At 36.8% G+C, this 27,048-nt stretch overlaps 1 protein-coding gene and 1 non-coding gene across 3 annotated transcripts; one reads left to right on the forward strand and one right to left on the reverse strand.

The window, feature by feature from the left end:
- Positions 422-25,751, reverse strand: LOC109833878 (protein HGH1 homolog). Of its 2 annotated transcripts, XM_020401725.1 has the most exons (9): positions 25,672-25,751; positions 25,269-25,592; positions 24,214-24,292; positions 23,740-23,885; positions 7,579-7,692; positions 6,103-6,210; positions 5,848-5,979; positions 2,261-2,374; positions 422-727 (listed from the first exon to the last, which is right to left on the reverse strand). In XM_020401725.1, the coding sequence occupies exons 1-9, from the start codon at positions 25,723-25,725 to the stop codon at positions 695-697; spliced, it is 1,104 nt and encodes a 367-aa protein (XP_020257314.1). In that variant the 5' UTR covers positions 25,726-25,751; the 3' UTR covers positions 422-694. The 2 variants fall into 2 exon arrangements, with proteins under 2 accessions (XP_020257314.1, XP_020257315.1); XM_020401726.1 differs by lacking the exon at positions 6,103-6,210.
- TRNAE-UUC lies at positions 25,826-25,899 on the forward strand. Its single transcript has one exon. It is a non-coding gene; the product is annotated as a tRNA-Glu (tRNA).

Genomic DNA, 27,048 nt, shown 5'->3' on the forward strand with positions numbered 1-27,048 from the left:
AATGGATGGGTTTAGATGGTTCATTTAGCTAGTGGGAATGAGTGGGCAATTGGTTTTGGGCCCATTTTGTCATCCCTAGGCTACTATTATCATGAGGTTATCGATCACCCACTGCTTCTACCTGCAATACACAACAATACTTCCTCGCAACCAGACTTTGAATTGCTAGTCGCTAGGCCGACGCATTCTAAATTTTCTACTTAAGTGAGTTTCTGTGCTGGATTGTTTAGATAACGGAAATCTTACTTTTCGTTTTTGATGGCAGGATGAAGATGCTGAAGATGAACAGGATGACGACGAGAGGATGAGGAATAAACAAGAAACATTTTCTTCAATACTGCCTACTCTGGTCTAGCTCAAGATCCAATCAGATTCCGGCTAAATTGATCTTCCTCTGTGCTAATAATAACAATAAGCAGAGTTGTTCAACTTCAAGCTCATGTTTATTAAAGCTGTTTCTAATGATTTATCTTCAAACAATATAGTAAAATTCTTTTGAACTTTTACAGTGTCAGTAACTGATACACTTTCCTATAAATAACGAGACAAGACAAAAAATAACTGTTTCACGGGGGAAAAAAATTCGCGGTTCCATACAATAATAACCTGTTGCAGTCTCTGCTTGCACTTGACGACTGTACTCCAATCAGCAAGAACCAAAATTTGAACGTTTTACCATCTTTAACATATGAACTCAAGATTCACCGGCTCCAGCATTATTGACAAGCTGTTAAAACAAACAAATTAAAAGGTCCAAGTTACATATATATTTTCCTTTGCGGTGAATAAATCTTTAAGAAGTTCACTATCCAATGAATATAATCAAACTGATGGAGTATATTAAATAAACTGTGTATGGGAATACAAGGAAGAAAACTGAACTTGTGAGTCAAAAGAATAGGATCTAGTCAAAATCCTAGCCTACTATTGGGTACTCAAACTGGCTGTTAGTTTTGCTTGGAAAGAATTACAGATTGATTAATGCTACAACGTAAACAAAATTTAAGTATTAGTTTAAGAATGTCCCGCAGTGTGCATCCCATTTTTATCACCCTAGAAACCAGATATCCTCTCATATCGAGAATGTGACGAAGTTATAAATTTCAGTACATTGTTATTAGGTGCCAGTTTAGACTACGTAACATGTACCAACCACTAATGGGACAACAGCCAAATGTAAACATGAAGATATCAGAATATTGGTTTAGATGTTCAATGGAGACGAGAAATCTGTTAATCATCAAAAGCGAGAAGTTTTTGAAGGATAAATGCCAAGCAGTAACCTGCCAGTAGTAGAAGGTTTGGAACTACCCAGGCCAATAGTAGCACTGCTCATTAATAATAGGCATCGCCCTCTATTCATTATCAGAATATCACCATGATGGAGTAAAACATCTTTGTCCCATTTAAGCACAACACACTTGAAGGATAACTTACTTAGCCTTCAAACTAAGCCAGTATAGTAAAAACATTCTTATAAGGGACAGATCTGATACCGTTTGAGATTATTTAAGGGTTCAGGATTTGTAACTTGAAATTAGAGAGAGAAGGTGAAAATTTTTAATAAAGTGAAGTTGCCCAGTTATTTGACATTTCACACCTCAAAGAAGTTTTTACACCAAAGGTCGCATCACACGATCCAAAACTAGCAAAATTGCTTATTATCTGGAAAGAAATCACAATTTCCATAAACATCTCTTCTACTTAATGCATCTAGTTCTAGATATAAGAAAGAATCCTAATAATACTACAATGAAAGATTTCCAAGTCCAGTAAAATTCTAATCAACTAAAATCTAATAAACAACTCACATTTTAGATAAAACTATAATAAAAAAAATCTAGTTCAAAGTCAAAATCCTAATACCAACAGAAATCTGTGCCATCAGTTTTCTCTTAATTTCGTGAATTATTGTAGCGTAAAGTAACCACTTTCTTCGCCCCCCCCCCCCCCTCAATATCCTACTTCTATGGTCATTCCAACTGAAAGATGCCGTATTTAAAGTCTTCTCTTTTTCAGTTTTTTCCTCCATTTTTTTCCAATTGACTGGGGTCAAGGCACCACTAAGAAGACAAAGAGGCTTTCTTATGACATTTTTTGTTATTAAATTGTTAGGTTTCGAGTTAATAATTAATAATATATTTCTCTTCAGGGTTGCACAATATGAAGTTGAAGTGCTATTAACTTTAAAATCAAAAGAAAATATAGGGAATAAAAAAAGAAGATTTAATAAATGCGGTTAAAGGATAGGCTGCAATACCAACGATCCAACCAATTCATATGCTTCCATTACTTTAGGATCTTCCTCATCTTCATACCCAACCTGTAGAATCCGTGGGCCATTCACAGACCACAGAGCTCTTCGTCCAGCTTCCTGAAAGAGGATTAAAAAAACCTCATTCAAATGGCACGTTAAAGTTTCAAACCAGCGAGGTGAATTCAAGAATAGCAATAAAGTTTTAAATAACACTGAATGGAACTTCAGTTGCGGATTATTTGATGTTTTGCTGTTAAGTTGTTTTGTCATCATATTAACTGCTGATCCATTCTCTAAAGTGAGAAAAGAAAATGAATACCGTGCCACGTAAAGTTATAATTAGCTGTCGACCCAATAAAACATTATTCTTGCCTATTTCTTATGATTTTCTGAAGCCTAGGAAACATAATATACATGGAAGTAAGAGCTTAACACAGTACTTTCATAACATAATGTTCATTATGGAACTTATTAAACCTTCAACTATCATAAACTATGTCCTAATTAAAATTCATGACTATGGGCTTCAGTTTTACAAAGACCATTCATAACTTAGCAACCAAAAACAAACAGAAGACAAAAATTTATGATACCTCTGCTCGAGTGGATTGATGGAAAACACTTTGTTAAATAAAAATATATAAATGAACTAAGAGAAAAAAAATCTGTATTAATACATTGAAAACAATAATGTAATTCAACATCCATTGATTTCCCTCTTCCACTTTATCTAATCAGAATAGGACCAACGAGGCATATCCTAGAAAATAAATTTATTTCCCAAGCTTGAAAGTTGATTAGATGGTTGAACATTCAACGAATATGGATGGCCACTTGACATTTCGCAATCACACACCATTATCAATCTGGCATGCTCATTGCATTTACAACGCATGAACTAATTGCCATTGCTCAACGAGACCAACAACCACTGATATGCACACATCAACCACTTGTAACTAGAGGGCTAGCTCATTTAGATAAAAACTCGGAAAAGTTACATCTAGCTCCCTACAAATAAAATCTGAGCATCCTCCTCCCTGACCTTTTTGGGCAAGCAAAAAAAACCCTCTAGACTTATGTTTCTCACAATACCTTTCGCCCTTATCTTCAATCTCTATCATATTTCTCCCTTTTCTCTCATCTTCTCTCCTCCTCCACAGTAGTCTTTACCTCTGCCTTCGCCTCTCCTCTTCCTTCTCCGTCACCACCTCTTCTCCTTTACCGCCCCTCTCTCTTCCTCCTCCTCCTCCTCCTCCATCTCCCTCGCCTCTTCCTTTTTCTATATTTTCTATTCTCCTCCATCACCCCTCCCCCTCTTCTCCTCCAACCCCAACCTTTCTTTCTTCTCCCACTCCTCCACCGCGATCTCTCCTCCTCCCTCCCACCTCTTTTCTTTCTTTTCAATCGTCCATCCTTCTCCGCCGTGGCCCCTCTTCCTCCTAACTCCTCTCTAGTCTCTTCTCCATTGTCTATCCTCATCCTCCGCCATGGACTCTCCTCTTTGCCCCTTCTCCTTGCTTTGCTACTCTCTTCCTACTCCGTTGTGATCTCTCTCCATTGCCACTTCACTCCATTTAAAATACCCACCCATCGTCCACTCACTAAAAGGTGACATTTAATGAACAAACGTAACAACTTATGAACAAAAGTGATATTTTATAGTGTACTCTGCACGAAACATAAAAAAATAACATATCAATCAACAAAGGTAGCGGTATTATGAACCAAGGTAACAATTTCTGAACAAAAAGTGACATTATAATGTAGAGCGGTCCAAATGTAAAAGGTAACAAATTAATGAATAAATGTAGCAGTTTTATAACAATGTGACAATTTTATGAACAAATCTAACATAATATGTACAAAAGTAACAACTTTATGAACAATGATAACGATTCTTGAATAAAAACATAAAAACACCTCTCTTTTTCTCCTCCTTCCTCAACTACTACCTCTCCCCCTCACCATCCATCTGTCCTCCTCCGCCCTCCCGTTGCCTCTACTAACAACTTAATGAATAAAAATGCAAAAGTACAAGTTTCTTTTTCTCCTCCTTCCTCGACCATTACCTATCCCCTAAACGTCCATCTCTCCTCCACACCCCTTTGTTGTCTTCTTCATTCCCCCACTGTGTCCCCATTTGTGCCGTAACTCCGCCTTCTTTCATGTCCGAGTACCACATGGCGAAGAGGGAAAAGGCGATGGTCGAGGAAAGGGATGGACTTATGATGTTTTGGGTCTATGGATTCATGGGTTCATGGGTTCATGGAAGAGATGAGAGAAAAAATAATAGAGGGGAATAAGGGAGGGGAAAAAGAAGGATTGTTCACATGGGACAAGGGAGGCTACTTTGGGAATTTTTAAAAGTTCACCTGGGCACCAGAAGATGGAAGCATGGTTCTTTTGGGCCAAACGGGGTTTTAGCATCGCCAAAAAGATCAGGGAGGAGGACGCTCAAATTCCTATCTGTAAGGAGCCGTATGCAATTTTCCCTAAAAACTAAAGCCATTTAAGATAATGATCACAATATTCCATATTGTGAAGTGTGAACATATAAGGAGACAGCTTACTTGGTTGCAAAACTAATCTAGAGATTTGGATAGATAACAAATAATTTTATGTGGTTACTAACGACTGGGAAAGAAAACAAATAAATGGAATACAATCATCAGAAATTAATTTAGTAATAGATGTCGCAAAAAATATACAACTATTGTTGAGATGAATATCATTGAACAGTACGAAACAGAATCAGCAATAATATCCAGGAGAAATAGCAAGAGCAAGCAAACTTGCAATAGACTTTAAGTGAGAGAATCCCTTATCTTGTACATGGAATGACGGGTCAGTTATTGGAAGAATACACATGGTCAGCAGTTGTTGTTGATGTCATTATATTAGTTAATGATAATCAATGTTGACTAGTAGACGGATATCAAAGATAGGAGGCTAATGGGTAAATCTCAGCAAATATGACAAAATGTTTGGGCCAAGGGTAAAAGCAGCATAAATGCTTTTCTAAATGTCCAAGTCCTCTATCTCCATGAGGGTCTTCCCAAGGTTAAATTAGGGTAGGATCAAACTTTCATATTTGTTCAAACCATTGAAGCAAAAAGTCAAAGGAAGGCCAATAGGGCACATGATGCAGTTCTTATAAGCACAATTATGATTAAGAAATTAGAGGAGCCTTGCATACATTAGGAATAAGCTGATGAATATTGACTAAGATGGTAAAAATGTATTACAATCATATGAATATACAAGCAGATAACAGTATGAATCTGAATATGAGGGTTTGGTGAGCAGGATATAGTTTGAAGTAAAACAGGAGAAAATAGTTAAGCACTACATATAACTGGAATTGTCTGGAACTCTGGATTAACAAATTATTGACAATAGAAAAAAGTTCTCAATAATATGTTCCAAACTATGTATACATACACATTATAACAACATATACATTTTACTATCATAAAAGAAATGCAAAATGGTCATTCTAGAGCATGTGTGCAGAAAAATGCATGAAATCAAAAACTTAACCTGCATAGAGATTAAGTATATTGCTTGCATGAAATCAAAAACTTAACCTGCATAGAGATTAAGTATATTGCTTCCAGCGCTTGTTTCCGAATTTCTGGATCATCAACCGATTCCCGGTCATGCGAAAGTGCGTTCCCAAGTTCAAGAGGCATTTTTGAGGTATCCTCTTGACTGTAAACCTGTGGTTATTTCATCATGTCAGAGAAAGAAAAAAAGACGAAAGACAAACCACAAGATATTACTAACTACTAAGAAAGTGTTTGCACTAAATGCATATGTGCATGCATTTATGAATGACTTACGGATGAAACAAACACTAGCTCGCAGATAAAGTTGAAGTATCTAGGATGAAAACAGACAGACAATGGTTGATTAAGAATTATCTCCAAAGTAGATGCAGGACATGTCACCTATGTCCATATATGAAGACAAGAAGTCAAGAGCCAGAGAGGTTTGAGCTATAAGCATGTTAACAACCAAAATTAAAATTCAGAAACCAATACATATTACTTTAAAGACAGTCCTCTCTACTACTGTTTTTTTCCTTCTAAATCACCTTATAAACATAAAATTTGAAACACATGATATTATACAGAATTTTCTTTGGTAAACTGTACATACATATGGATTCATAATGTTTATGAGAGAAGTAACAAATAATACAAATGAGAATAGATATTAGAAATCTACTTAAAACTTGACGACGTACGCAGGAAGTCAGTGATCTACAACTAAGACCCGAGAATAAGACGAGAAAGGTAAGCATCCTTAAGATATCTATGGCTAATGCGGATAGACTGCAACTTAAGTTTCAAAACTTCACTCTACAATGCATTCAATAGGGACTTCTGTATTTATATGGAATCTCTCGAGTGTTTTCAATTCATGAACAAAAAGTAAGTATGAAAGGAAAAAGAATACTAACAGAACTCTTCCCTTGAATAAATATGTATTAGTGGTACAAAAATTAAAAAAAAAAGAATAATAACAGAACTCTTCCCTTGAATATGTATGAGTGATATCTCTACTACTACTTTTTTGTAAGCCATTATGATTCTGGACCAGTACTGCTTCTGAAATGAGTGACTCAAACTTGAACGATATGTAATTTGAAGAACATGAAGAGAGTAAAGGAAATAATTGTTAAATGAACATCCATATCTATCTAGACACAGTAAAATATATTATATCTATGTAGGCACAGTTAAAGATATTAGAACAACAAGATGTACCATGGTGTAATGCGTCCCCATCATTTAATGAATTAGTTTCTACAGCTTACAGCTTAGTCAACATAAGCGTTACTGGGAAATGTGATGATAAGACAGTGATAAATATACCAATCAACTCCAACAGAAGAATTGGGGCATTGTTATTGTAGGGTCAGATATGGTGTCATTAACTAGGACAGTGCACTGACAAGTTTAATCTGCCGTAAATAGAAGTTTAGAATCATTTAATGTCTTGCACATGCATAGTGACTAGTATCGTACAACAACAACAATATCATTAGTAGTAAATCAAGAACAAAGCTTGTAAGCTTTTATCCAGTTTCCAGCTGGCTACATGAATCCTCTTCTTCCTTTCAGCTCAGCCATCCCCTTGCATAAAATAATAACTATAATATCTTCTTTTAATTGCCTGCATCCATTTTCTTTTACATATGCCTATTTTTGTTGCCCCATTAATGATCCCAGACTACTACAAGACTAAATCTAAATCCTTTAAATCCATGTGCAACAATATAGACATTTTAAAAGATAATCTAAAAAATTCACCTTATTGCTGGCAACAGGCAGAAGAAGTGCTGGCCAAAGGAACTCTGATACCAAAAGCAAATTTGGCAGCTGGTTATCAGCTTCAAAACAACAATTACGAATGGTTCCACATACCTGCAAACTATCAAAGATTATTAAAGAAGGCTAAAACACAAAAGAGGATTGACAAAATAAGGGAAACTAGGTTGTATGTAGAGATAACACTCCCATGGCAATCTGTTACCGCTAACACTAATATATTTAGTTCATTCTTCTATTCTTTTCTGTACCCATTTTTCGGACTCTGCTATTCCTATGTTTTTAAACATGTAAATTTATGAAATCTACAAATTGCTAATAATGGCTGGAAAGACTTAGAAGATACTACAGAGACTGGCAGGGATCAGTATACCCGATTTTATTCTAGAGGGGACTTTGCATGGTAGATCTCATTGAGATCTCAGATTTAATTTGGTTTAAGATAATTCAGATTTTATTTGGTTATTGTTAGGATAAGAATAAGATTACTGATAAGGTTGAGATTATTTTGATTTGTTTTGTTCAGGGATAAGCATTTACACGTTTTTAGATAAGATTTGAGTTATCTTTTGTTTATTTGAATCTCCATAAAAGAGAGGAACTTTTATGTAATCGTCGATGAATTTGAATGAGAATTATTGATCAAAGAGATTTCTGGAGTGATTCCAATTGTGCCTTTTAAACTTATTCTTCCAAATTACTCCTGACCTTTGATCTGATTCAAGTTCCTCAATAGTTCTCCTCAAAACAGACCTCATCCTCACACCCACGTTATTCTCCACTTCCCCACATCATAGGAATCTAAACCCTCGCCATAGCCTCTGTCAAACTGGACCAAAACATGCACCTGAAGCCTTAGCCTCACCGTTGATAGCAACCAGCTCCAGTGTTCTCGACGTTGCAATCTCTCCTTCACTCATCTGATCCCTACAGAATTCCACAGGGACAAAGAACTACAAAACTCAGATCCAAACCCCTGTTCCCATTTAATCAGATTGCTTATATTTTGTGGTTAATTAAAACTGTTACATCATTGATCTTATATTGAACTGAGACTTTTATTTTGATAACCTTTCGCAGGATCTAGCTAGTAGGAATTCGACTCAAACGCTGAGTACTCAATTAGGATTTGTGGACATGCTCAACATTTCACGCCTCAGGTTTATCGCGAACACATTTCTTATATGCTGTAGTTTTTGCATTAGTTATTACTATTAGTTGTTAGTTTATTATAGTTTGATATTTAACGTTATTTTTCGCTGTAATTTTAGTGTGAGTTTGCATTTACTTTGCATATTAGTTTGTTTAATCACTTTTCCTAGAACTTGATAGATCGTATTACATCAAATTGATATCAAAGTCTAGGTTTTAAGAAGTAAAAAAAATATTATTAGCAACCAAGAAAAGAAAATTGTCATCATGAAAGTGTGAGGAGTGTCATATCAATGATGCTAATCTTGATTATACTATCTGCATGTTTGTAATAACCCACGTTTTCACAAACTCTAGAGTCTAAATCTTAGACGCAGCTAGGCCACTTCCACTAGCCCAACCTAAGATGTAAGTCAATTTTATTTTATTAAGAAAATTTTTAGTTCTTTCAATTTTAGAAAAGGCTTTATTTCTAGTTAACTTGATTTAGGCGAATTTGCTTTTAGGAGAACTTGATTTTTTTGGACAGTTTATTTCTAGTTTCGGTAAAAAAAAATAAAAAAAAGAGAGAAAATTTGTAGTTTAGTTTAATTTTTTTCTCTTCAATTCTTTTCTATTATAGGTTGCTAATTGTATGCAGTTTCATCGCGGTACGATCTATATGGCTGAACCAAATATAAATGAAACTCTAGATTAGATCCCGAAAACTTTAGAGGATTTTAATGCGCGAGTCACTAAACTCGAAGCCGATCGGTTAAAGGTAACAATCAGGATAGGGATGAACATCATAGGGATATATCTAGAGCACAGAACCTAAATAATAGACTTCGCCTTCCTCCTCCTAGATGGAATTTAGATGGAGGCCAAGAGGATAAAAATAGGCCAGATGTATATAACGAAGCGAGTTAAAGTGGAAACCCCTTCCTACGATGGGAGACATGATCCTCAAGCTTCTAGTAATTGGACAGCAGACATAGACTACTATTTTGACTGGTATAACATGTTTGATTATCATAGGGTTAGTTTCACAAAAAAGAAATTGTCTGGACCAGCAAAAATTTATTGGACCTCGGTTAAAAGATAGCTAGAGCACCTATGACGCCCACCTATAGAATTTTAGGACAAGATGAAAGAAAGATTAAAAGAAAAATATTTACCCTTCGCCTATAAGACTCAATTGTTAGATCAATTAAGCAGCTCACAACAAGGTAGTCTATCCGTCCAAGAGTACATGAGCAAATTTGATGAATTAATGATTCATCGTGACATCCAAGAAGATCCTAGTGTTACTTTGTCTAGATTTCATATAGGTCTTAGTGCAGACATCAAGCGAGAAATGATTCCTCACACAACCACCTCGTTAGAACATTACCTATCAAGTTGCTCAAGATTTCGAGCAATATCTCAAGACAACTAGCACAAAGAAATTCTCTACCGCAATAGGAGAGTCGTCTAAGAAACAAATAGACAATAAGTTAAATTATAATAGCACGTCTACAGATCAAAAGGGAAAGGTCACTGTAGGTAGCTCCACAAAGAAAGACGAGAAACCCAAACAATGTTTTAATTGTGGGTATAAGACACTATGCATACCAATGCCCCAGTCGTAATTTGCACCTAAATTCAGGTAGCCAAGAAGAAGAAGATGATGATGAAGATGAGGAAGAAGACATTTACGAGGTTAATAATGGAATTGCGATGCCGATGAGTTATTAGTCACCTCTTTAGGCGTTATGAGGTGTACGTTAACAACACGAAATGAAGATAATTAGTGTAGGAACTCTATCTTTCACACTTACTTTAAAGTTAATGAGAAAATGTATAAGCTTATAATAGATAGAGGTAGTTGTGTCAATGTAATAGCCAAGTCAGCACTTAAACACATGAGTCTAAAGCTAGAACTACATTCGCAGCCCTATAGTGTCACCTGGGTAGATAAAACCACTATACCTATATCCCAGAGATGTTTAGTTCTTATTCAATTGTTTAGCTACTCAGACCACATTTCGTGTGATATCCTCCCTATGGATGTCGCCCATGTTTTATTTGGACGACCTTGGTTATACAATAGAGATGTTATTAGTTTCGGAAAGTCAAATAATTTTGTTTTCACGTTCAATGGTAAAAGGAGTCTTGAATCTGACAAAACCAAAAGAGCTTAAGAGCTTAAGGGCATTAAAGACAGCAGCCCACGTAGGAAAAGTCAGCGAAAGGAATTCATTAGGGAGAGCGCTCCAGAAGGTTTTATGTGTGTGATAGTGACCATTAGTGAGAGCACTATTAGTGAACCACCAAAACACCCTCCCGAAGTTAGTCAAATCCTTTCCGATTATAAGGATATTATGCCCGATAAACTTCTTGATGAGTCACCTTCAATGCGAGAAATCCAACACGTTATCGATCTAGTGCAGCCACCTTACCGAATTTTCCACACTATAGGATGAACCTTACTGAGCATGTCGAGTTACGTCGTCGGGTAGATAAATTGTTGCGAAAAGGTTTTGTTAGGGGAGCTTCAGTCCATGTGTCGTTCCTGCTTTGCTTACCCCTAAGAAAAGACAGTAGTTAGCATATGTGTGTAAATACTCGAGAGATCAATAAGATCACCGTTAAATATAGATTCCCTATTCCTAGGCTAGATGACCTATTAGATGTCATAGCAGGATCTAGTATATTCTCTAAGATTGATCTTATGAGTGGGTGTCATCAGATTCGTATTCGTGTCGGTGATGAGTGGAAGATCACGTTCAAGACTAAGGATAGGTTGTTTGAATGGTTAGTCATGTCGCTTAGATTGTCCAATGCACCTAGCACCTTTATGAGGTAATAACACAAGTTTTGTGTCCGTTCCTAGGAAAGATCGTTGTTGTATATTTTGATGATATTTTAATCTTTAGTAAAACTCGGAAGGAACATATGTTTCACTTAATACAAATTTTAAACGTCCTCCGTAAGGAAAAGTTACATATTAATCTAAAAAAGTGTGAATTCATGTCTACATCAGTCAACTACTTGGGTTTTGTAGTCTTTAGTGAAGGAGTCACAGCAGACCTGCTATCAAAGAGTGGTCTACTCCTACGAACATGGATCAAGTCAGAAGCTTTTACATTCTGGCTACATTCTATAGGAGATTTGTTAAAGGATTTAGTACCTAATGAGGACAAGAAATGACAATATTTGATTAGTTGATATATTTTTAAATTTAGTTTAATTTTAGTTGAGTGATTTGAAGGATTGTTGTTTGTTTCTATTTTTATTGCACGTTGTGTGCACGTAGTTTTTTTTTATAAATAAGGTTGTATGAAACTAAGGAAAATAATAAATTATTAAATAAAAAATTGCATTAGCTAAAATCTGGTGTGAAGCCTTGGGTGTGAAACCTAGGCCTCGGGGGTGAAACCCTAGGTCGTTCCCTGTGTCCTCTTCCTCCAATCACCAAGCATTCACTCGTCTTCCCCACGTCAACAATCAGTCAAATCCTCCTCTTCCCTGCAACCACCAGATCCACACTCAGCTCGCCCCTGATCTCCACCTCCGCACCACCAGCGCCATCATCTCCTCCCAAGCAGACGCCTTACTCCCACCGTCACCGAGCCTCCTTTCCCAGCAACTGCCGCCTTCATGTACACCAATTGTTTGGCAAAATTCCCCACCAGAGCAATACTATCACTGCCACAGCCGCTTACCACAAATCATCACATCGCTATCGTCTCATCGTCCTTAGAGACAACGTCACTCTGGTCGCTGCTCAGAATCGCCGCCACCTTCGTCGTTCAAATTCGTCGCTACGTCGTTATCAGTTCAACACCGTCGCACTCGTCATCGTCAGATCTCTGCCTCGTCGTTGTCGTTCAGTTCATCGTTATCGTCGCCCCACCTCCAGAGGTCTCTACGTCGAGTCTGTTCAGACCGACGAAGGTTTCGCTCTATTTATTTTTCTGTTTATCTCCGACGAAGGTTTCGCTCTATTTATTTTTCTGTTTATCTCATCTGGTTAGTTAATTGCACGAGTATTTTGTCTCTAAACTATTATCATATATTCACTGTTAGTTAATTGCACGAGTATTTTGTCTCTAAACTATTATCATATATTCACTGCTTAGATTAGTTTTTGTGAGTTGAGAGTAACTGAACATATGACTGTTAAAAAATTGATATTGATTGTGAAACTGATACAATGATAATGAATACTGATATTATATTGATCGAGATTGGAATTGTTCATGACTATTGAGGCAAATCTTGTTTAAATCCATCTGTCACGTTAACTGTTTTAATTAATTTCCTACCGAAGATCATGAATTTTGGAGAAACAGTGCGTTGTTTAAATTAAATCGCTGATTCTAATAGACCCCCTCCCCTGTTTCGCATCATTTTTGGTATCAGAGCATGGTTTTAGGTTAGGAAATTTTTATTTTATTTTAGATTAGTTGAGTCTTTATTTTTAAAAAAATAGTCATTTCATTTAGCTATTTATCCACACCATTCATCTCATCTAGTTAGTACATACCCACTCGCACAGGTCTACCCTATCAATTTAGGAGAGTCAAGTGGATCAACTAATGAGCTCAGCATGTCAGGCAGTACAAATCCCGAATTCTCCGAACTACTTAAGCAAATCGCTAAGTTAAACGGACAAATAAGTAACTTAACCCATGAGAGCAGAGCTACCCGCGAGACCCTAAATAACACCAACGAGAGACGTGCTAGGTTAGAAGAAACGCGGGTTACAACTCCACCACGAGGTTAAGGCTATGGATACCCACCGCAAGGTCATGGGTACATCGTTCATCAACCCCCACCTCAACTTGTGCCTGATCCACCAACCTTTGATGGTAAGCTCGACCCACAAACTTTCTTTGACTGGCTGAAGAGCATGGATTGCTACTTCGATTGATACGTCCTGACGGAATCCCAGAAAGTCAAGTTTGCCACAATGAAGCTCACTGGACCAGCCTGCCAATATTGGTCCAACTTCGAAATGATAAAACATATTAGATGTGAGTTACCAATTTTTACTTGGCGAGAAATGACCGACGAACTAAAACGAAAATATCTCCCGCCATCGTTTATTTATAGATTGCTAGATAAGTGGCATTATCTTACTCAGGGAACCAAATCTGCAAAAAAGTACGTTGCTCAATTTGATGAATTGTTTACTTGATCCAGCACCATTGAGCAAGAGGCACCAATGAAAGTCTTATCAAAGTTTAGAGCCGGATTGAGAAGTGACCTCCAAACCGAACTTTTTGCTCGAGGAGTAGACACCCTTGAGAGAGCTTACGCCTTAGTTCAAGATCTAGATGAAGCCAAATTCCACCAATCTCATAAGAATCAGAATTTTCGAACTCATTCCTCCCAGTCTTCTCGTGCCACTACCTCTAGTCAGCCTCCGAGTCAATTTAACCCTAGTTATTCCCAATCTATAGTTGATCCCAAGGGTCAGAAATCAGAGAGATCTCTTCAAACTTAGCCTAATAATTCAGTGTTATAACTGTCAAGGATATGGGCACGTTGCTACCGTCTGTACAACTCCGGTCAGAGTTAGAATCAATAAGCCGCCTATAGCGGAATCAAAATCCATTATTAAGGAAACCGTTAACCAGACCGTAGATTTGACAGAATCTAACTCTGACAAATAAATTCAGGATAGTACAATCAAAGAATCATGCACTTTCGTTCCTTCTGAAACTACCCCTGTAATTATGGAGTTAACTAAAGTTTCATGCAATGACAACACTCCAACTATTCCCCAAGCTACCTCTTTGATCACGGAGTCCACTGATGTTATCCCTGAAGTTGTTCTTGAAATTGAAACTTCAACCCCTCCTGAACCAACCCCCGTGACTGAAAACGTTGTTGGTATTCCCCACAAAGTCCTCCCGGACAAATATGACACCCAACACGTTCCTGATTTGGTTCTTGAAGAAATTCACTCAGATATTTATATGGGAGTTGAAACTCAAACTGAGCATAGTGAAATAACGACCATATTAGATGTCAAACCCTCATGCATTGTCCCGATAGTCACTCACACATACACTGATCCATTTTGGGAAAATATAGTGATTAGGGATACAAGTTTGAGCACGAGTGTTTTCTTTTCCTTTTTCTCTCCTGTTAAACGCACAAAAACACTCCTTCGTCATACATTTTTTTGCATGCTCCTCACTATCATTGTTAGGACAAGAAAACTTTTATGCATTTTAACAAAGGAACACCTAATTATTCCATTTGATAGAGGACGTTATGCATGTTAAACACTTTGTTGAGTTACATCTGCCATTGATCGCATTGTTCGAGTCTGCATTTCATACATAGTCATTTGAGTTGATTTGCATCATTTTGTTTTGATTTGCATTGATCATATATTGGGGAATCAGTGATCTAACTTGAATAACTACATTGTTAACTAAAATGAATGATATGGAGTCAGGACATAATTTAAAACTGTTAATGCTGATATTTTAGATGGTTTGGACTTGTCCAAAACAGTTTCTTTATAGCTGTTTAAGATTTGACATGATATTTATGAGCTTTTCCAACTCTTGAAATAAGTAATAGCAACATTAATATTATCAATTTGGTCATAGTTCTATTCTTAATATTGAGTGATTAAACAGTTCACAATGTTATTGGCAGTCCACTGATATAAACCTGACCCTAGCCTATTGTTCTGAGAGTTCTTTCACCTTACCCCCATTTCTATATATTCACCCAAGTTGCAGTGAGTTTTGATAATATTTTAGATGGTGAATTTACAATGCAATCTAGCTAATGATTTGAGATGCAGAAAAATAACTGATGACAGATTAAAATGCAGACAGAGTATATTGAAGATGACAAGTTTCTGCAGCTAACTCCACGGAGTCGAATTTCCTCCCACCCGAGGAGAATAATGAGGACAAGAAATGACAATATTTGATTAGTTGATATATTTTAAAATTTAAAATTTGAAATTTGAAATTTGAAATTTGAAATTTGAAATTTGAAATTTGAAATTTGAAATTTAGTTTAATTTTAGTTGAGTGATTTGAGGGATTGTTGTTTGTTTCTATTTTTATTACACGTTGTGTGCACGTAGTTTTTTTTTATAAATAAGGTTGTATGAGATTAAGAAAAATAATGAATTATTGGATGAAAATTTACATTAGCTAAAATCTGGTGTGAAGCCTTGGGTGTGAAACCTAGACCTCGGATGTGAAACCCTAGGTCGTTCCATGTGTCCTCTTCCTCCAATCGCCAAGCATTCACTCGTCTTCCCCACGTCAACAATCAGTCAAATCCTCCTCTTCCCTGCAACCACCAGATTCACACTCAGCTTGCCACTGATCTCCACCTCCGCACCACCAGCACCATTATCTCCTCCTAAGCAGACGCCTTACTCCCACCGTCACCGAGCCTCCTTTCCCAACAACTGTCGCCTTCATGTACACCAACTGTTTGGCAAAATTCTCCACCAGAGCAATACTACCACTGCCACAGCTGCTTACCACAAATCATCACATCGCTATCGTCCCATCGTCCTTACAGACGTCGTCACTCTGGTCGCTGCTCAGAATCCCCGCCACCTTCGTCGTTCAGATTCGTCGCCACGTCGTTATCAGTTCAACACCGTCGCACTCGTCATCGTCAGATCTCCGCCTCGTCATCGTCGTTCAGTTCACCGTTATCGTCGCCCCACCTCCAGAGGTCTCAACGTCGAGTCTGTTCAGACCGACGAAGGTTTCGCTCTATTTATTTTTCTGTTTATCTCATCTGGTTAGTTAATTGCACGAGTATTTTATCTCTAAACTATTATCATATATTCACTGCTTAGATTAGTTTTTGTGAGTTGAGAGTAACTGAACATGTGACTGTTAAAAAAATTGATATTGATTGTGAAACTAATACAATGATAATGATTATTGCGATTATATTGATCGGGATTGGAATTGTTCATGACTATTGAGGCAAATCTTGTTTAAATCCATCTGTCATGTTAACTATTTTAATTAATTTCCTACCGAAGATCATGAATTTTGGTGAAACAGTGCGTTGTTTAAATTAAATCACTGATTCTGATAGACCTCCCTTGTTTCGCATCAGTATCGTTATGTCCCCAATTACAAATTGTCTTATAAAGAGAGAATTTCAATGGACTAAGTCTGCTACTAAAGCATTTGAGGAAATTAAGGAGAGACTCACAACTGCCCCAATATTACATCTCCATGATTTTTCTAAGGTATTCGAGGTTGCATATGATGCCTTGGGAGTAGATATTGAAGTGTTGAGTCAAGAAGATCATCTTGTAGCTTAAATGAGACTCAACAACGCTACTCAACCTATGATAAAGAGTTCGATGTTGTAGTACATAGTCTCAGGTATTGGCATCGCTATTTGTTACCTAAATAATTTGTCCTATTCCCTAACCATCAAGCCCTAAAATATTTGAATTCCTAAAAAAAGTAGGGCCTAAGCATATTAAATAGGTAGAATTCATTCAGCAGTACACATTTGTACTTAAACATAAATCCAGTGTAGAAAATAAGGTCGCCGATGCACTAAGTAGGATGTTCAGTATATTCAACATGATGAGTGCACTAGTAATTGGTTTTGAACACATCTTAGGAGAGTACCCTGATTGTAGAGATTTTGGTGATATCTACACTTTTCTTACACGACTTACCTGCAATTACAGATGGTCATTTGTTTAAAGATATACTCGATTGTGCATCCCCAACACGTCACTTAAGGATCAACTTATTTGGGAGTTGCACGCAGGGGAGCTGCTGGACACTTTAGCCGTGATAAGATAATTTCTATGGTTGAGGATAGATTTTATTAGCAATGTCCTCAAATGGGATTTATTGTTGGAGAGCTCCATATAGTGAAGAGGAAAATTATGGCTGCTTGGAAGACAGGACTATATCTATCATATCCATTATAGAGAGGCATGCTAAGAATAGGCTTGATAGTCCTTTTCACCTAGCTGCATGATTCCTAAATCCTCTTTTCTATTATGCGGAGGATGAGGTAGCTAAGAAGAGTGCGGAAGCTAAACAAACAATTCTTGATTGTGCTGAGCTATTTTTTAGGAATAAAGATATTATTGATGAGGCTGTCGTTGATACTATCTACTTCACTAAGATGTTGAAGTATAGGGACTGTGATGCTTTCATCCATGGAAAGCCAAGAGCACAGAGAGTAGTGAAGAGAATTGTTGAGGACCATAATTTAGGTATTGACTTATATTTTGATATATATTTGCTAGTTTTAAAATTGATTAATTTGCTTTACTTTCTTCAAACAGCTTATTGATGAGACACATTTGGTGGAGACATGCCTTACATGCAAATGATAGCTCTTAGGATACTGAGATTGACAGGTAGCTCCTCCGGATGTGCGAGAAACTGGAGTTGGTTAGAAGGGGTAATCACTACTAGTCACTACCTTGTTTTAAATTTTCAAATTCAATTACTCATATTAAAGTCATCGAACAATAAATAATATATTGAGAGAAATTATATTTTTTATGTTTGAATTGTAGATCCACACAAAGAAAAGAAATAGGCTTGATAGCAAGAGATGAAGCGATTTGGTCTATGTGTAATTCAACTTGAGGATCAGAACCAAGATGGATACAAGGATGGCAAGAAGAGGGATATCCTACTTGCTAAAGATGGTCGGCACGGTAATTCATGGGTGGTGGATGGATACAACTCTGAGGAGGAAGAGGATTGTTATTCAGGGACTGACATTCCACTTAGAGTTGTTTCTGAAGCAGCTAGAACAGATGACTTCTTGCAACCAAGGAGGACCACAAGGAGGGTAAACATTGTTTCTAGTTCAAGAGCCCACGAGGAGGTAGATTCGGAGGACGATGAGGGACCTATTAATGACTCAGACTCAGATGAGGAGGATATCCAACTTGACGATGATGATAGTGACAAGGATGCTTTGAGAGATGAGATTTTGCTACTCGACACCGGCGATGATGATGAGGATGATGAATGATGACGCGTCATTGCTTGATTTCAGACTTTAGTCACTTTACTTTTGAGACTTCTGGCTTTTAATTTGCTTTTATTTAGACTTCTGAGATTGGAGTTCACTTTACTTTTGAGACTTCTGGCTTTTAATTTGCTTTTATTTAGACTTCTGAGATTGGAGTTTAGACATGTCATGTGTTTGAAGTTTGATCTTTATTGCTTGCTTAGTATCTATAGACTGTCATTATCTATCGTGATATTATCTTGCTTTGCTCATTTATCATGTCAAATTTCTAATAGTTAATATAATGATGATGTTACTAATCATGCTTTTCTATTGCTGAGAATTTTTATATTAGACTTGAAAGTTGAAGAAATGAGATAAATAATGGTTTTTTTGATAAACATGTACGTTATTTATTCATTATAATTATAGTACTTTGCTAATATTATGTAATTATTACGCATCTATTTCATGCTTAGTTATCAAATATGCATTTGTAGAAATTTTAGATTTTTTTATAATTTTTCTTATTTTTTAGAATATTTAAATATATTTATATTTGACCACTATTTAACTTTGCAATATTTACCGTTATTTTGCTGCAATAGCCCCAAATAGTTTTAGCGATACCTCCCCGCGACACGACACTATCCGCTATCAGCGACCTTGACCACTCCACATTCAACCAGTTTGTAACCACCGCCTAATTATGCCAAATGTGATTAAGCAGATTTTGGATGATGAAATTGTATCAATTGTTGACGGAGGATTTTAGAGATACTTAATTAGTTGGCGTGGACTAACATCTTCAGAGGACTCTTGGCTCCAAATCGAAGAGATTCAAAAGCTCGACCCAAAGTTGCTCCAGGAGCATCAGCATCAGCATCAACATTCACCAGAGGTGAATTTTTCCAATCCGGGGAGAGTTGATAGGGGTCAGTATACTCGATTTTATTCTAGAGGAACTTGGCGTCGTAGATCTCATTGAGATCTTAGATTTGGTTTGGTTCAAGATAATTCAAATTTTATTTGGTTATTGTTAGGATAAGAGTAAGGTTACTGATAAGGTTGATAAGGTTGAGATTGTTTTGATTTGATTTGTTTAGTGATAAGCATTTACATGTTTTTAGATAAGATTTGAGTTAATCTTCTGTTTATTTGAATCTCTATAAAAGAAAGGAATTTTTATGTAATCGCCAATGAATTTGAATGAGAATTATTGATCAAAAAATTTTCTAGAGTGATTCAAATTATGCCTTTTAAGCTTATTCTTTCAGATCAATCCTAACCTTTGATCTCATTCAAGTTCCTCAACAGCTTTCTTAAAAATAGATCTCATCTTCACAGCCACGTTATTCTTTCCTCCCCTACATCACAGGAATTTAAACCCTCTCCATAGCCCCTATCAAACTGGACCAAAACTTGCACCTGAAGCCTTAGCCTCGTCGTTGATAGCAACCAGGTCCAATGTTCTCAACGTTACAATCTCTCTTTCACAGATCTGAACCCTACAGAATTCCACAACGATAGAGAATTACAAAACTCAGATTCAAGCCCCTGTTCCCGTTTAATTAGATTGCTTATAGTTTGTGGTTAATTAAAACTATTACATCATTGATCTAATATTGAACTGACCCTTTTTATTTTGATACCCTTTCATAGGATCAAGTCAACAGGAATTCGACCCAAACGCTGAGTACTCAATTAGAATTTGTGGACCGTGCTCAACCTTTCATGCCTCGGGTTTATTGCGAATGCATTCCTTATTTGTTGTAGTTATTTTCCGCTGCAATTTTAGTGTGAGTTTGCATTTACTTTGCATATTAGTTTGTTTAATCACTTTTCCTAGAACTTGATAGATCATGCTACGCCAAAGACATTATCTTCTTCCTCACCCAATCTGATGTTTTAAGTGTTAGGAGCAGGAAGCTTTTTGCCTAAAAGTGTGATCACTTCTCGGCAGGTGAGCAAGAAAAAAGTGTGACAATCTTACCGAAGATTCGGGACATGTAAGCTCTAAACTAAAGAGTTACATATTCCACATGACTATGCTCTGTTTTAAAAAACCTCCGCCTAGTCCGCTTAGGCGTACGCCTAGACCTAGGCGGTACCTAGGCCGCCTAACTAGCGCCTAAGCGGTATTTAGGCTACTCACCTAGATTTTACGAGCGTTTAGGAGAGCATTATCTACTTACGTGGATTGCATCCTGTAGGCATTGGTTATGATTTTATGTGTTGTAGCCTATACGTCCTCCAAACTCTATTAACCTCCAAATATGAACATCTTCACTACCTCCTTCGACCTTCAACAAAACATCATCGACCACCACTTAAATGAAGAAAGAAATCCGCCTAGACACTATTCCGACATCTAAGATTTCTATAACATTGACATTCACTATCAATTATTGTGATTAAAAATAAAAAAGAAAACATCTTAGACTCTAACCTTGTTAATTATTATTTTGGCTATTTAGTATCTAAGTATGCATAATTTATTGTGGAACTAAGATTGCTATCTTTTTATGAAAATTTATATGAATTTAATACATATTTTTATCAATTATATTATAATTAAATAATTTAAAATAGTCAAACGCCTAGGCGCTGTCTAGGCGTATGTCCAGGGGTCTAGGCGTTAGGCGCTCGCTCAAACGTCTAGTCTGTCTAACGTCTTTTGTAACATCACCGAGCTCCCCGATCTCTGTAACAAGTAACAAGGTAAATAGTACTTCTTAAATATCTATTTAAATTAGTTAACAACAGTAACTTAAACTTAAGAAGTGAAAGTTAACAGTAAACTTAAGTTAAAGTTTAAGTTTAAGTTAAACTTAAGTTTAAGTTAAACTTAAGTTTAAGCTAACAGTAAACTTAAGTTTAAGTTTAAATTTAAGTTAATATTAAGTTTTTTGTTGATGATAAACTTAAGTTTAAGTAAACAGTAAACTTAAGTTAATAATATTTTATTTAACAATGAACTTAAGTTTAAGTTTATTGTTAACTTAAACTTAACAGTAACTTATAAGTTAACAGTAATTTGAGTTGAGAATAAGTTTTTCACTGTTGAGATGACTTATAATTTGAGTTGAGAGGTATAAACATACAAAGAGCTATTGTAATTGGTAAACCAAGCAATTTAGTTAATAGTGTTGGTACTTTAGTATTTATGCATCTTTGATTGAGTATATATATATTTATCTTACAATTAAAAAAACGCCCAAAAATCGTTTAGACGCCCGCCTAGGCGACTAAGCGTTGGACGTCAAGTCCGACGCCTAAAAGCGCCTAGCGTTTAATGTAACATTATGACTATGCATAGCTTACATTGGAATCAGAACGCAATGTTAGGATTGCTAGCATTTATTCCTTGTATCTATTTATCTTGTTTTAAGGTTTAGATCCTTTCTTTTATCACGTGTAATTGCATCGAAGTAGATGATAATTCTAATTACATGTTATTACATTAGATCTCGAGTTTCTTAATGTGATTTGGTCCACAAAACATTAAAATTACGATATATTAATCTTTTTTAATTAAAAAATAAAATTTCGGTGTATAAATACTATTTTTGGCATTTGAGATGTCAGATCTCTAAAAAAATTCCATCTTTATGAACTAGTGGCCAATCTTTAATACATCTAGGATTTTTTTTAATGAGAGATTAATTTTTAATTTCTATAAATAAGAATTGTTTTTCTTCAAACTTCTAGATTTTAGAAAAACATTCTTACCCTAGCAGTTAGGAACTGCTGGTGCCGAACGCGCTGATTGGCAACATGAGTCATAGGACCCGACAGAGAAGGCCTTAGCGCTTGGCACAGACCATCCTATGACCACCACCACCACTTGGCGTCAACAGCGGGTTGATTTTGTTTTTAGAAAAATAAAATCGCCTCGCCACCGTGGCAGCAACAACGCGAGTCGATCAACACTGAGTACTGATGGTCCACATCGCTGAACACTGTCAGACCTAATCACCAGCCTAGCCACAGTGCTTAATGCAACTCCTAAATCATCTTTGGGCACTATTGTGGGTCACAACGGCTATAGGTGCCATCTCCGATGGGGGTGAGTTCGGGACCGAAGGGGTACGATGGAACTGTAAGGGAGCACCGGCTGTCAAACCTCACATCTTCCACTCCCACAAATGAATAGGTGCCGTCTATTACTCCTTGAGCCAACTCCCTAAATCAAAACCTCCCTTAGAATCTCCTTTCTTATCAAATCTATATCCATAAATCACTAGTGCGGCACGGACCATTTGTAAGCATCTCAAGGTTTACAAATTTTTTCCAATATAGAACTATTAAAATTGCTAGAGTCTAGAGGTAACTTTCTTTTAAATCTAATAATCTGCACTGAAGTATATTTGGCCATAGTAGAATTTTTTGCAGATACAGTTTGAGACTATGTAGTTCTTTAAAACCAATGAAATATAGTAAAACGCTATTTAGCTTGGAAAATTTCTCTAGTTCTCTGGTAAATGCTATCATTCAAATGTTAAAAAATTCTAAGTTATTTAAAATCTATATAATGTTCAAATTGCTAAAGTTTTTAGAAAATCCTATATTTTATAACTAAAACGACAGTATTTGAAGAAAATTTTGGAACCAATCATAACTTTCAATGGTTAGGAGATTAATGTGATTCATTTCAAAATTTGAATACAAAAGCATTTTTCCTGCAATATTAATTGCAAGCGGAAATTAGCAGAATTATGTGAACAAGACAAGTTCAGGTCCAACCAAGCTTCAATTATCCCAAGTTTCCTATGGAGAACTCGAATTAAGAAACTAGAGCTCCAAACCAGCATGCTTGATGACATAAGATCAAAAGGTAGAAACTTGAGCATTCTTCAAAATTAATAATTCAAATAAGAAAAAAATCTGAATAATAATAGTGGATACGAAGTTAAAACAATGAACTATATGCAACTGATTGTCATGTATAAGAGATGCATAAGTTTCGCTTCAAAAGAAATAGTACTGGTGTTAATTAATTGGCCTTTCTCTTACCCCTTTCTTTCTCAAAGAATTTGTGGAGTCAAACTGGCGAATTATCTGCTTCAGAAGTCCTCCCTTTGGTTCTAAAAGAAGTTTTCTCCCAGCTTCTAATTTCGAGATGTTTACAAGTATGGAAGCAACATGTTCAAATGTATCCTCTACACAGGCACAAAACAATAAAGTAAGTAGCTAAGTATATGACTGGCCAAAGCCATACAAACACTACATCTAGGTTCTAAAATTTGAAGAAAGGTGGTAAAAATTGCTTTATAGGATATAGAGTAAGGTGTTTCTGCAACAAATAGAAACAGAAACAGATCATCATCACAAAGAAAAAAGGTGACAGAAACTCAGTTAGTCCAGAGCAAAACAAAGATAACCCCAGCTATCAATAAAGATCATAGATTAAAGTTATTACTAACTCCAAAAGATATATACTCCCGACGTAAAATTACTGAAAGACTTGTGATAGGGTAAAAACCTAACCAGATGTTTCATCAGAAGATGACCTACAAAATGATCTTATAAGCTTAGAGACATACAAGCCTTCCACTTTCTCTCCAACCTGACAAGAATAGTTCAGCATTTAGTACGCTATATACCGACTTAAAAATGCATGTAGAATAATGTATATGACAGAACCCTCCCAGCTCATAGGAATTTTCATTACGCAAAGATGGCTGCGCACTACGCTAAAGAGACAGGATAACAATTGACTGTAATAGCTAGAATTTAGAAGCAGTTTGATTGAAACTGAGTGGATGCTCTCGACACTCATGTGAAATTGACTCAAATAAAGTGTGATAGATGAGTGACAGGATTCTGAAATTCACTAATTGTGATAATAATGCAGTTTGACCACTTAATCGCTGTTTTAGAGTGTTAATTTTCCAAGCTATTATCAATTAGAAACTAACTTGATTCATTAAGTCTTGATTCAAATCTGATATAAACGTTATCAGTAACCATCGTATTCAATGTTTACGTAACCATCTTATTTAATGTTTAGGATAGGAAAGGCTAAGGTTGCGGTCCTAAATACAGAGGCCTTTGGGAAAAAGGAATAAAGTGAGTAAAAGTAAAGAGAAAAATTGTGGCAGAATTGGCTTGTGGTCTAATTTAAGAAACTATTTCAATATGGGCAGCTAAACAAAAAAACTTCTAGTTTAACTGTGAATAAACACAGGGGAACGGAGAGAGAAGATTATCACTGTTACTTTTTCAAGTGTTCCTCCAGAGATACTACACTAAAGTATCAGATGTTAATAGTATAGTGTAAAATGTTATACCATCAAAGGCCAATACATTTACCCTCCCTTCCAAAGTTGAAACTGCTAATTATTTACTACATCCTAGTGTTGCCGGTAAGAACAGAAAAGCAAAAACTTTTTCTTCACCCTTCTTCTCTTCCCATATCAATCATTCAACACGTTTGTTAATAAAAATCTGACCTTTGTCTACATTTCCAATAACTTGATCAAGTATATTCTACAAACAAACATCAATTCAATAAATTCACGAAACTTCAAGATCAAATGTACCTGAAGAAGAGACCTAGCTCCAGAATCCAATTGAGTCAAATTGGCCAACAGCATCACCATCAACCTCACAACTTTACGATCCCCAACCTTATACATCACATCCATAGCAGTACTCACGGTTCCAATGGACACAAGCTCCTCCGCAATCCCATGATCCTGGGAGAGATTGATCAGAGCTTCGGCCGCGGGAGCGGAGAGCTCCGCTGGATCTCGGAGGAGGCGGGAGAGAGGGGGAAGGAGGCGGTCGGAGCGGGAGGAGAGAGGGCGGAGGCCTTCATCGGAGCCGGTGAGATCGCGGACGATGTCGACGGCGGCCTTTTTGACCTGAGAAAGGAGAAACAGAGCGAGTTAGGGTTTTGGTTGGGGGAGGGAGAAGAGAGAGGGGGAGCTGGATGGTGAGTACTTGAGGAGAAGGGGAGGAGAGAAAGTCTAGCAGCTCTTCGAGCTCGTCCGCCATTGTAGACGCAGAGAAAGGGCGAAAGATGCGGGCCTAGGGCTTATGAATGCGACGAAAGATTATGCTCTAATATGTTGTAGATCTTGCCGCTAGTACCAAATCCGTCGTCGTCTAGTCCGGTTAGGATATCTGGCTTTCACCCAGGCGACCCGGGTTCAAATCCCGGCGACGGAACATAATTTTTGCTAATCTACCTTATTTTTGATGGATAATCGCAAATATGCAATTAGATACATTATATAAGAGCTACGGAATTTTTAAGAAATAGCAAACACGTTGTTCCCTTCGGCCTCCTTCACTTTGGCAAATTTTCTTTTTGTGTTGTGATCGTTAGTTGTTTTATATTTTAATCTTAGCTTTTATTTATGATGGGCAAAAGGAAAATAATTAAATTATATATTTCATTTAGCTTATGGAAGGACAAATTTTCAAAATCAACATTTTTGACATTTTAAATAGCAAAACCGACCTCATATGACATTATTCAGCAAAACCGACCCTTTTCAGAAGAAAATGTCAGTTTTGCTGCTGGGTAGTTTTTACGAAATACACGGGACTGCTAGTCCCGTGCATTTCGACCCAGCTTTGAAAAACACGGGACTAGCGGTCCCGTGCAATGCATTGTTTTACCGTGGCCCCCTCCTTTCCTCATTTCCTTCACCCGTGACTCCCCTTAACCCCCTACCTCATTTTTTCACCCGTCTCGACGCCGCCACCGACCCCTGCCACCGACCCCTGTCGCCGACCAAGCAAGCTTCGTCTCGTCTAAAGATCCGACCAAGCAAGCTCCGACCAAGGTAATGTCGTTGTTGTTTTTTTTTAGCCATGAAATTTGCTTGACGAGGTGAGATTTGAGATTATATTTGAACCATGAGTATTGTGGCCGGACAAGTGTGAGGAGTTGTTAGGTGTAGCTCCAAAGTCAATGTTTGGAGGAAATATTAAATTGAAGTGGCTAAAAGAGACTTTCTCGGTGCTGTTGTCTTTTGATGCGCCACCAATATTGATTGAGCAACATGCACGTGCATACATTATGCACATGATCGGTTCAATATTATTTCCAGATCCGAGTAAAGATAAAGTGCATGACAGGTATCATTTTTATCAGTATTTAAATTATGTCTATTGAATTAACTTATTTTGATAACTTGAAATGTTGTGAAAATGCTAGGTGGTTACCACTTATCGGGGGTTTGGACACGTGTGATGCGTTATTGTGGGGTAGTGCGGTTTTGGCATACCTATATAGAGAGATGTCCAAGGTTGCATTCATGAAAAATAGTGACTTTAAAGAGTGTCTCAACTTACTGCAAGTATGGGCAT

This window comes from Asparagus officinalis, chromosome 3 (genome assembly GCF_001876935.1).
Source record: "Asparagus officinalis chromosome 3, Aspof.V1, whole genome shotgun sequence".
In the NCBI taxonomy this organism is placed as follows: domain Eukaryota; kingdom Viridiplantae; phylum Streptophyta; class Magnoliopsida; order Asparagales; family Asparagaceae; genus Asparagus; species Asparagus officinalis.